General features: G+C 36.5%; 1 protein-coding gene across 1 annotated transcript; it reads left to right on the top strand.

Annotated features, from left to right (window-relative positions):
* Positions 1–210: 210 nt before the first annotated feature.
* Positions 211–11,571, top strand: LOC114418139 (coatomer subunit beta'-2-like). The gene is made up of 24 exons (XM_028383325.1): positions 211–375; positions 645–665; positions 840–901; positions 1,174–1,228; positions 2,376–2,412; positions 2,533–2,858; positions 2,968–3,099; positions 3,206–3,354; positions 3,793–3,861; positions 4,128–4,278; positions 4,373–4,438; positions 5,155–5,343; positions 7,247–7,387; positions 7,477–7,551; positions 7,664–7,840; positions 8,001–8,092; positions 8,180–8,296; positions 8,883–8,997; positions 9,137–9,208; positions 9,820–10,016; positions 10,134–10,227; positions 10,442–10,548; positions 10,680–10,812; positions 10,975–11,571. Exons 1-24 carry the CDS (start codon positions 373–375, stop codon positions 11,131–11,133), a joined length of 2,739 nt encoding a protein of 912 aa, XP_028239126.1. The 5' UTR covers positions 211–372; the 3' UTR covers positions 11,134–11,571.
* Positions 11,572–11,670: the final 99 nt, after the last annotated feature.

Here is an 11,670-nt window from a genome sequence, read left to right as displayed (position 1 = left end):
GGATATTTTTGACCATTAAAACTTGCTGGGAGATGTGAGATTGATATTGGGAGGTGTATGATGTAAATGCCTCCATTTTTTCATGTTGGTTTCATTCAATCCTAGAAGATCCCCACAAGTACTAGCATTCAAAACGACAGCGCATTGGATATACGACAGAAGCCCCTCCCAGTGGCATTACCGTAAATCCGTGCCTTAACCGCAACGCAGCATTCCCCCTTTGTTTTCCTTCGATCATCATATTTGCACTCTCAACTCTGCACTGCAAAGCTCGTCGCGTTCGTCTCTCTCTCTCTGAGCTCGATTTATTGGGCTCTTCGAATTCGGTTCCCGATTTCCGACGAGTTCTATCATTCACTTCAATCTTCGGAAATGGTGAGCTTCCTCTCTTTTCTCTTGTTATCGACGACGCTTCACCGTTCTCCACAATCTTAGATCTGAAGCGGGGTCGCTTGGATTTGATGTTTTCTTATTACGCCCTTTCTGATTCGAATTTCAATTGCTTTCGTATCTGTGACTTCAAACGCGAGCCTCCTAATTTTTGCTTTGTTAGTTCATGCAATTTTGGTTTCCGTGGGATCTATTATGGAATTGTGCATTGACTCCTTTTTGTTTCTTTCTTTGTGTTTTGCTCGCCTTTGCAGCCTCTCAGACTCGAAATCAAGGTACTCTTCTTCTGGCATTTGATTCGAGGTTTATTTTGGTTTGGTTGCTGAGAATTGTTTGATTAGCTTTTCAGCGACCTTTTATGTGATTTGTATTTCTCTGCAACCAAGCATGGCAGAGTTTTACAACTTTTTGGCGGCTTAAACTGATTTGTTTTCGTAATATTTGAACAGCGAAAGCTTGCGCAAAGATCAGAGAGAGTAAAGTCTGTGGATCTACATCCAACAGAACCATGGTAATGCCTTATCCTTGGTTGTGTTTTGTGATTTTATCACTAGAATTATTTTAATATATGAAGCTAAATTTATAACCACCTTTATAATTTGTTGCTCATTATTATTTGGTATCTCTCAAGTATAGCATCTATAAGGAATTAAGGATCATTTGTGAACATTTGTCACTAATGGCTGTCTGTTACATGGGACTACTGCTGACGTAGAAATATAATCAAAAAGTAGATAGTTGGACGTTTTGCTGAATCGTCTGATGTTACCATCATTAATGCAGGATTCTAGCAAGTTTGTACTCTGGAACTGTCTGTATCTGGAACTACCAATCTCAGGTATGTTAATTTTTATATATGAGCTGCATATATTAATAAATATATGCAACTGGATTAAGAAATGTAATGTTGAATTCATACATGTGTTGGCGATTGAGTCAAACACAGGTGTTTGTTGATGGATTACCAAACAATCCACCTTTTGCGTGATGCCTATATATAATGACTCACTAATCAACAAATAAAGAACACTATTTGTTATGGCTTCCTTAAAACTCAAAGTTGCTGCATATTTTATTTCTTTTGTTGAAAAAACTGGTGTATGTCTCTATATTACATGAAAGCAATGTTAAAAAATGATGGTGTTCTACTAAAATATCAGGACTACATATTTTAAGCTATTATAGATAAATAAAACTTTAGCAGTTTAGTATTAAAATCCCAACCAAGTTTATTTGCTTCCACTTTAGCCATTTCCTTCTCTGCACCAGGTCATAGACTTCCTTTATAACAAGGAAAAAAGATAAAGAAAAATATAAATATATTGTTTCATTGAACCTATTGTTTGATAAATTCCCATTCAAAACGATGATGAAAGGCTAGTAGCTACTCCTATTTGACAGAAGTTGATAGTCTTCGTATCCCATATATGCAAAAGACTATTTTAGTTGAAATTCCTTCCTTTTTGAATATCCTTGATGTCCTTACACTTTTGTTAGTTGAGTTGTCTCTGATGAAGTGAGTGCTTTTGTAGATTTATTATCAGCATTGGCTATGGGCTTTTTGCCCCTCCTGTGTACCCAAAAAAAATGATAATCAATAGCTTGGTAGAATTCTGTTTTTTTTTTTTTTGGTGAAATAAAGGGAAAACCCCCGGAAGAAGAATTACACTCTTGTACTTAGTTTTGTACATTCTGTATGTTGTATTTTGTTAGTTCTACTAAAATCAAATGAGGCATATCCTTGCTTTTTCTATCATCACTTCATGGCCTCTCTAATACCATTTATAATTTCATAAGACTGTTACACATTCTATATGCAATGTATTTATAGATATACAGATTGATATTAAAATACAGCCTCTAACAATCCTGTTCATATATTTAAAACTTTCTCAAAACTTTCTTCAAATGGATATTCATCATTAATTTCTATGGAGATTTGTGTGTTTGCAATTAGATTGAATTATTTTATTATTTTATTTCAGACCATGGCCAAGTCTTTTGAGGTTACTGAGTTACCAGGTGGGTGAACGTTTTATAGTCTATTTCATTGGTTGTGTATCTGCCTTTTGATTCATTTGCTTGAAGTCATTTTTTTTCTTTGTATATTTCATGGGTCTCATATACAGCATGATTTTGCAGTTAGGTCAGCCAAGTTTATTGCACGCAAACAGTGGGTTGTTGCAGGGGCAGATGATATGTTTATTCGTGTATATAATTACAACACAATGGATAAAGTTAAAGTATTTGAGGCACATACAGATTACATTAGGTGTGTGGCAGTTCATCCTACCCTTCCATATGTGTTGTCATCATCTGATGACATGCTCATAAAGCTTTGGGATTGGGAAAAGGGCTGGATCTGTACCCAGATATTTGAGGGACATTCTCATTATGTCATGCAAGTGACATTTAATCCTAAAGACACAAACACCTTTGCCAGTGCATCTCTTGATCGCACCATAAAGGTATACATGTGTTCTTCTTGCTAGTTGTGTCCTGCATTTTCTTTGTTTATTTCCAAACACCTATGATAAAAATTAAAAAGTAATGTATTAATGTTATCTTTTCTTGCAGATTTGGAATCTTGGCTCTCCTGACCCCAATTTTACATTGGATGCGCATCAAAAAGGAGTGAATTGTGTTGATTACTTTACAGGTGGTGACAAGCCTTATCTAATAACTGGTTCTGATGATCACACTGCCAAGGTTTGTTTTCTATTTTCTGTTTTTTCCTCTTCATCTTCCCTCTAATTTGGTTTCCTATATTTGTATATGGATAGGAATTATTATGCCGATAAAACCTTTGAATCAGGTATGGGATTATCAAACCAAAAGTTGTGTCCAGACTCTAGAAGGTCACACACACAATGTATCTGCTGTATGCTTTCATCCTGAACTACCTATAATCATTACTGGCTCTGAGGATGGCACAGTGCGCATTTGGCATTCAACAACTTATAGGTAATTTTATGTTGTTCACAGATTACTGAGTTGAGAGCTTTATTTTTTCTTATCTAATTTGGTGCATTGCTCTTGCCTTTTTGTCTCAATGTCATCACTCTTTTATAGAAACTTGAATAATTTGATTTTGGTTGACTTTGTTTTATCATAGAGAACGATGCATTGTGCCAGTATGTCTTATTTTTCAAAAATTATGATATTGTTTTTCACTTGTTGCTTCTTCACCTATTTTTTGAAGACTTGTATGTCTAAATTTGATGCTTACTTGAGAATTAGTAAGACTGTATAATGATGTTTAATTCTTATATTAATATATTTTTTCGTAACCTTTGTCCTTGTTACATGTTTTTAAGATTTCACCAAAATTAGTTTGAAATTGAGATTATGGATATATTCCAGTCATCTTTAAATTTTTATGGTGGTGCAATCTGCTTGCAGGCTTGAGAACACATTGAACTATGGTCTTGAAAGAGTTTGGGCTATTGGATATCTGAAGGGTTCACGCCGGTGAGTTTTGTTTTTGGATTGAATTGTGAATGTAATTTCTGAGTCTCATATCTGTAGGCCCTGGAATCATGTTGAGTGGGACAATAGTGTCAAACTGTCAACTGATTAGCAAACTCTTTTTTCTCGTAGTGTTTCATGTGATCTTTTTTGCTATTCTCTCCACTGATGCCGAATATTATTTACTTTTTCTTCTCTTGAGAAATCAGTGTCTCTCTCTTTTCCCTCCTTCTTCGTGACCTAAATTACCAAAACCTCTTTCTTTGCAGGGTTGTGATAGGCTATGATGAAGGTACTATTATGGTCAAACTTGGCCGAGAAGAACCTGTAGCCAGCATGGATAACAGTGGGAAAATAATTTGGGCTAAGCATAATGAAATTCAAACTGTCAATATAAGAAGTGTAGGAGCAGATGTGGAGGTATGGGCTCATTTTTACCTTTTTTTATCCGTCTAATATGTAAGCAAAAGTGGAAACTTGCTTTAGTGACACATGCAAGTACTATGTTTTTTAGATTGCTGATGGAGAAAGGCTACCATTGGCTGTTAAGGAGTTGGGCACCTGTGATCTCTATCCACAAGTGAGTGAACATCCCTTTTCCTTGATGTTAAGTCACATTCTTTTGCATTACTTCTCTATTTTTTTTATCATTTATGCTCACATCATGTGATAGGGACTTGGGTATTATGGGGTGCCTAAGTCCCATATGGAGTAGTATGGGATGCTAAGTGGAGTATTTAAGTGCTTGGTTCTCCCCCCTTAATAGCTAGCTTTTAAGAGTGGGTTCCCCAAGTGTTTGGGTGCTTATCAATTGGTATTAGAGCTGGTTGTCGGTGTCTCGAACCCTATGGGGGCTTGACCAAAAAAGCTGAGTGAAGTGTCGTAGAGTATCAATCCTGGCTTCTTTATTGTTGTGATTCATGTCTTATACTTGACAATTTTTTTAACCTCGATCAATTTTTTTTGTCTTTATATTGTATTTGTATGCATAAATCTTGTCCTCATTTTATAGGATTAAATTGGTGATTCATGATCTTGTGTATGTAATCCGGGTATGGATAGGTATTTATTTAAATAAATATAGGTTTTATTATGTAATGTTAGACATTGGAATTCAGATGTTAATGGCAAGAACTATTTGGTATCTTTGAACTATTCTTTTGTTGTGTTTAATCCATTTTCAAAGAATTGAGCTTTAAAATAATAATCCACCCCTTAGTTTTAATTATCACCACTTATTTATTTTTTCATGCATGTTGACTGGTGTCTGACTTGTGATTTACTTTTATACTCAAGAGTTTAAGGCACAATCCGAATGGGAGGTTTGTTGTTGTTTGTGGAGATGGGGAGTATATTATATACACTGGTTTGGCATGGAGAAATAGATCATTTGGTTCAGCTCTGGAATTTGTTTGGTCTTCAGATGGGGAGTATGCTGTAAGAGAAAGTACATCGAAGGTCAAAATTTTCAGCAAAAATTTCCAGGTTGTGCTTCATTATCAGTTACTCTTATCATTTTATACTTTGTATTAAGACGAAAGTGATGGTGACAGCCTACAAATTCTAAATAATTTGTTAAAAGGATAGGCAAGCTGGGTCCTAGCAATGATTTACTGTTATGAAAAGGACCACATAAGAAAACTAAGATGTCAATTAATTTTCCTTGAGATTTCATCTGATAAGCAACTGGGAAATGTGCTTCCAATGCTGCTAATACGAACAGATTATTTATTTTTATTTATATTGCGTGACTTTTTTTTTATCAGAAAAAATATGTATTTTATATAGATATATAATCAGTACAAGTCGTACTAATATCTGTACATCCCAGTGTGCATGTTATCTATGTAAGATTATGGTATGGAAATATGCTTGAGATATTAGAATACCATAACCCCCATCCCTGGGCACACTGGAATACCCATTACAAAAAGTATCTATGGTCTAATCCCTCCCCTGTACAAGAATCCAGGTTTAATATTACTGGCCCAAAAGAGGAAAGGCAGCTGAAAATCGTTATCTAAATGTCTAAACCTCGTCCAGCAGAGGAAAATTGCATCCTCCCTCAATTTCTGTCCATTAAATTCCTCATTTGAGAATACAATTCTGTTTCTGAGATTCCAAATGCACCATGTGAGGGCAGCCCACCAAATCCACCATCTGTTTTGGACTATTCCTGATGCTTTACAGTAAGAGTGTTGTAGAAAGTGTTCCTTAGGTGATGCAGGGAACAGTTACAACTTCTGTCCATGCAAGGCTCTCCCACCATAAAGGCATTATTCTTTGGCGGCCAAAAAATGTTTGGGACGCTTCCTCCTTATGACTCGAACAAAACGGGCAGGGATAATCATCTAGCTGCACATTCCTTCTCCTTAGGTTTGCTCTTGTTGGTAGTCTATCCCTCACCAGCCTCCAAACAAAGTGTGCTACCTTGCTTGGAATTTTCATTTTCCAAATAAGTGTGAGTGCGCCGTCTTCGTTCTCATCCGCCACAACTTCATTAAGCAAATGATATCCACTTCCCACTGAGTACAGCCCACTCATGCCCCCCTTCCAAATCCATCTGTCTTGTTGATTAGGCTGAACCCTCAACTCCTCTATCCTCCATAAAGCTAGCTGCTAGTTCCATCTCCCCTTCCAGTATCAATCTCTGCCACTCAAAATTCCATTCCCATGATTCGCCCACCTCAACGCCCATCTGTTGAATAGTGTGATGTTGCTGTTGAGATAAACAATATAGTCTCTGGTACTTCTCCATCAACGATAACCCCTCCTCCCTCCACCTATCTTCCCAAAAATTTACCCGCGACCCACATCCTATTTTCCACTTCACACCTTCATTGAGCCACCCACCTTCCTCCTCTGAACTGCACATAAAACTCAAGTCCCGCCACCATATTGACTCCTTGTGGTACCTCCTCGCCTCATCTAAGTTTCTCCATCCCCCATACTTTGACTCCAAAACCTTTGCCCATAAATCGCCATTATGATGAAATAGGTTCCAACACCACTTACCAAGTAATGCTCAGTTAAAAGACACAAGATCCTACACCCCTAGACCACCTTTCTCCTTAGGGAGGCATATTGTGTCCCACTTCACCCATGCCAACTTCCTCTGTCCCTCTCCTTCACCCCAAAGAAATGATCGTTGTAGCCGCACCAACTTATCCACCACCTTCTTAGGTACCCTGAAAAAGGAAAAGAAAAAAAATAGCTATTGAGTTAAGAACTGACTTTATCAAAGTCACCCTTCCCTCCAAAGATATGTATATTGCGTGACTTGGTTCTCAAAAAATAACATTCTCTTATTGTTTTAGATGTCTTCCAAATGAACTATAAGTTGTCTCTAGGGAAGTTTTAATTGGAAATGAAATTTTGTATATTTCAGGAAAAGAAGAGTATCCGACCAACTTTTTCAGCTGAACGAATATTTGGTGGCACTGTATTGGCAATGTGCTCAAATGATTTCATCTGCTTTTATGATTGGGCTGAATGCAGGTTGATTCGTCGTATTGATGTTAATGTTAAAGTAAGTGCTTGCATGAGGTGACATCAGCTTTCTGCTTTTATTTCTTCTTACTGTTTCTTGTTAATTTTGTTAAAATTTTCTTGTGTCAGAACCTCTACTGGGCTGATAGTGGTGATCTAGTGACGATTGCTAGTGATACATCATTCTATATCCTGAAGTACAATGTGAGGATTCTAAATTGTCCCCCCCCCCCCTCTCTTATGTTTTTGGTTAAATGAATATCTGATGGCACTTACTAGTGAAGCACTGTAAACATTTTAACTTCCACTGTTGCAGCATGATGTTGTTGCATCATATTTAGATAGTGGAGGGCCTGTAGATGAGCAAGGTGTTGAAGATGCCTTTGAGCTCCTTCATGAAATGAATGAACGTGTCAGGACAGGGATCTGGGTTGGGGATTGTTTTATCTACAGCAATTCTTCTTGGAGGCTTAACTATTGTGTTGGTGGTGAGGTATTTATACTTTTCCCTTTTAGATTCAAAAGAGCTCTGTATTTATTTATTGAACTCTCGGTAATCATCTTTTCTTTGTCTTCATGAATTTCTTATATGTATATTTATTGAACTACAAGGATCATACAATTCCTGTTGTTGCATTACATTATGGATTTAGGTTACTACAATGTTTCATTTGGACCGTCCTATGTACTTGTTGGGATATCTTGCCAGCCAAAGTAAGGTCTATTTGATAGACAAAGAATTCAAGTAAGTGGATCAATGGTTTGCATTATTCAAAATCTCTCAATGCAGTGGTCCTGATTTTTTTTCTTCTTTTTTAACTGTGTTACTCAGTGTTGTGGGATACACACTACTTTTAAGTTTGATTGAATACAAGACACTAGTCATGCGCGGTGATTTGGAAAGGGCCAATGAAATTCTACCATCAATTCCTAAAGAGTATCATAACAGGTAGTAGTTATTTTCTTTTATGTTATTACAGAATGACCTTTACTTTCATTATTTAGAAATTATGTTTGATATGTTTTGAGAAAGGCTTTTTTGTAAGGGATATGTGTTATAACAAAATGGGAATTTACTTCCCAAAATAACAAAACTTCTATATATCAATAATTATCATGCACTACATGCCATTTTTTTATTTTTTGCGAGGGAAGATCTGGTCTGATCCCATGAGTAAAACTGTCAACCAGCTTATAAATGGAAGTGGATCATTTGTGGTTGAGTGGAGAATCTGACACTCACATGGTCATAAGTTTTTTGTTTGCTTATGAATGATACTTTGCTTCTTGGGTACTTTGATATTTCATTCTGGACTCGCTGTAGTCTTGCTTGTTCATTATATATCTTTGCTTCGACGCTTTTATCAAGTTAATGTATAATTATATGAATATATAATGCATTTTTTTTACTTGTGTCCTTAATTCAGAATATTTTTCTATCTGCATATGGTGTTTTCTTGGCTTTCATTTTCAATGTTTGGTGCTCAGATGTCACATATATCCTAATTGCAATTTTTTACTTGTTTTTACACTAGTGTGGCTCGTTTCCTGGAATCACGAGGGATGATAGAGGATGCTCTTGAAGTAGCTACTGACCCTGACTATAGGTTTGATCTAGCCATACAGCTTGGAAGATTAGAGGTTGCTAAGGTAAGTTCATATGTTCCTGCAAGGATATATTATTTGACTCGTGAAATTTCATAACTCTGCTATTTAATTTTCTGCATTTCTAATTTGCACTAGTTTGATTTGAGTTTATATTGTGAGTAATGCTCATCTTCTTTTGCAGGGTATTGCTTCTGAAGTGCAGAGTGAGTCCAAATGGAAGCAATTGGGAGAATTAGCCATGTCTACTGGAAAGGTGTTTCTCTCTATCAAATGAATCTTCATTTTTTGTGATTTCTTTAACATTTGGCCGAATTACATTCTAAATATTCATGTCCAAATCTATTTAATGAGTGTCATACTTAAGAGGATTCAGAGGTTTTAATGAGCCAAACTATGAAGCCCAAATACTCCAAAATTGGGAAAGTATTGGTGTAGTACATTTATTTTATAAATGGTCACTGATGATATCCTTAATTTTCTTCTTTTGCTGCCACCATGTAATAAAAAGGATAGAGTTGGAAATTAAATTTGTATCCACTGCACTCCGTTAGTTACCTTTGTGACTGCCAAACAATGGTGAGGGGCTTTCTTCCATTACTTCATTAAAACTTACCAAAAATAGAGCAATATTCCTTTCTACTCAATCCCATTCCAAACGATTCCATTGTGAACACTCCATCCCATCCCCTTCAAAACTCCCAACCGTATTGGAGGTCTAGATGCTGACTCTGGTGCATGATTAGGATGTTGAATATTTCTTTTATTCTTGTCGCAATTAATAATGATTCTGGACACACTTGATGTTGATTGGTATTGGGTATCTCTCTTTTTCCTAGCAACTCACTTTATTATCTGTTCTTGCAGTTAGAAATGGCTGAAGAGTGTTTAAAACACGCAACAGATTTGAGTGGGTTATTGCTGCTATATTCTTCTTTAGGAGATGCTGAAGGAATATCAAAACTTGCAACTCTTGCTAAAGAGCAAGGGAAGAATAATGTTGCATTCCTTTGCTTATTCATGTTGGGTAAACTTGAGGACTGCCTTCAACTTTTGGTAGAAAGGTATTATTTTACCGTTGTGATATTTTATTAATGATATTACTGTACAAAGAGAAAGGGGGGGGGGGGGGGGGGGTGATTAGAATGCAGTTTGATGTAGCTGAGTTATGCTTTTGGCAGCAATCGGATTCCAGAGGCTGCTTTAATGGCTCGATCCTATCTCCCAAGCAAGGTCTCAGAGATAGTGGCAATTTGGAGAAAAGATCTCAGTAAGGTAATTTGTTATTCTGATATATATATGTATATATATACATACATACATAATTTAGTAATGGAATAGCCTGACATTTATGTGGTGCACATGATACTTTGGGTAGGAACTTCTGTTCTCATTCCATTGGCCTGCCCTGTCCTGGATTCTTATCATGCTACAGATTGCATGTGAAATAAAAATATAAATTCTTATATTTAGTTGTTAATATGCACAGGTTAATCCAAAAGCTGCTGAATCATTGGCTGATCCTGAGGAATATCCTAATTTGTTTGATGATTGGCAAGTTGCACTAGCTGTTGAATCTAAAGCTACGGAAGCAAGGTCAGTGGGGAAATGTGTACTTTCTTACAAGTATCTTGCAACTTTGGTAATTTATGTTGTAGTGTTTTGTGTGCTAGCTAAACCACTTCAACAAATGTTCTTTACTAACTTATTTTGTTTGTTTATTACAGAGGTGTTTACCCTCCTGCATCGGAGTATGTGAACCAGGCTGATAAATCACATATCACCCTTGTTGAAGCTTTCAGAAACATGCAGATAGAAGAAGGGGATCAGCCTCTTGAGAACGGGGACTCTAACCATGAGGTATACTAAATATTGGGTTAACACTGGACGAAAAGCATCAAAATCTTCTCCTAAAATAATGTTGTCCTTTTGCTTCTACAGAGAGAATAATCTATAACCCAATTGATTGTCAGTGGTGGTGTTAGTGTTATTTTATGTTGCTTTTATGTCCTTTTGTTCCAGTTGACTGAACAAAATGGAGAAGAGCACTATACAGAGGAACATGAGGAGCACGAGGAACAAAATGGAGAAGAAGGAAGCCAAGAGGAGGCAGTTGTAGTGGATGCCGATTCTACTGATGGTGCAGTCCTTGTCAATGGTAACGAGGCAGATGAAGAGTAGGGTAAAAGTAATGAAGGAGCCCCGTCAGCTGAGAAGTATTTGGTTGGGGCCGTGTGAAAATTGAAGTTTTGTCTCGGGTGGTTGGTTGTTTCTCAAGTGCCATATCTAACTCCCATTTTACTATAATTGCTACCCCGAGTCCCTAGCAATTCTAGTTTTGTTTTTTTAGTGTATCATATACTTTACTACAACTAGGCTGTATATTTGGGAAATAGAGAGGAAATTATAAAAATTACGCCCATTTTCAGTAGTGAATCAGTGACCAACTCTCAGAACTCATCACCTATTTTTCCATAATTTTGTACGGCAATTTGGCTTGGAATTTTGTAACGTTTTGTTGCTTGAGCAATCGTGGTATAATTCTTGCAAAACGTTTCCTGTAAACTTGTTGTGTAAGATGAGGTTAAGATAATGAATTCTGGGTTGTTTTATTTTCTATTTTAAACTTTCCAGATGCTACTTATCACTGTTTTATCGAGTGCAAGCGCTCCCAATTCTGAAACTTGTTACGTATTTTTTTCTACTATATGTTAATAA

Source organism: Glycine soja, chromosome 7 (genome assembly GCF_004193775.1).
Source record: "Glycine soja cultivar W05 chromosome 7, ASM419377v2, whole genome shotgun sequence".
Lineage (NCBI taxonomy): Eukaryota > Viridiplantae > Streptophyta > Magnoliopsida > Fabales > Fabaceae > Glycine > Glycine soja.
This window is presented reverse-complemented; position numbering and strand designations above follow the sequence as displayed.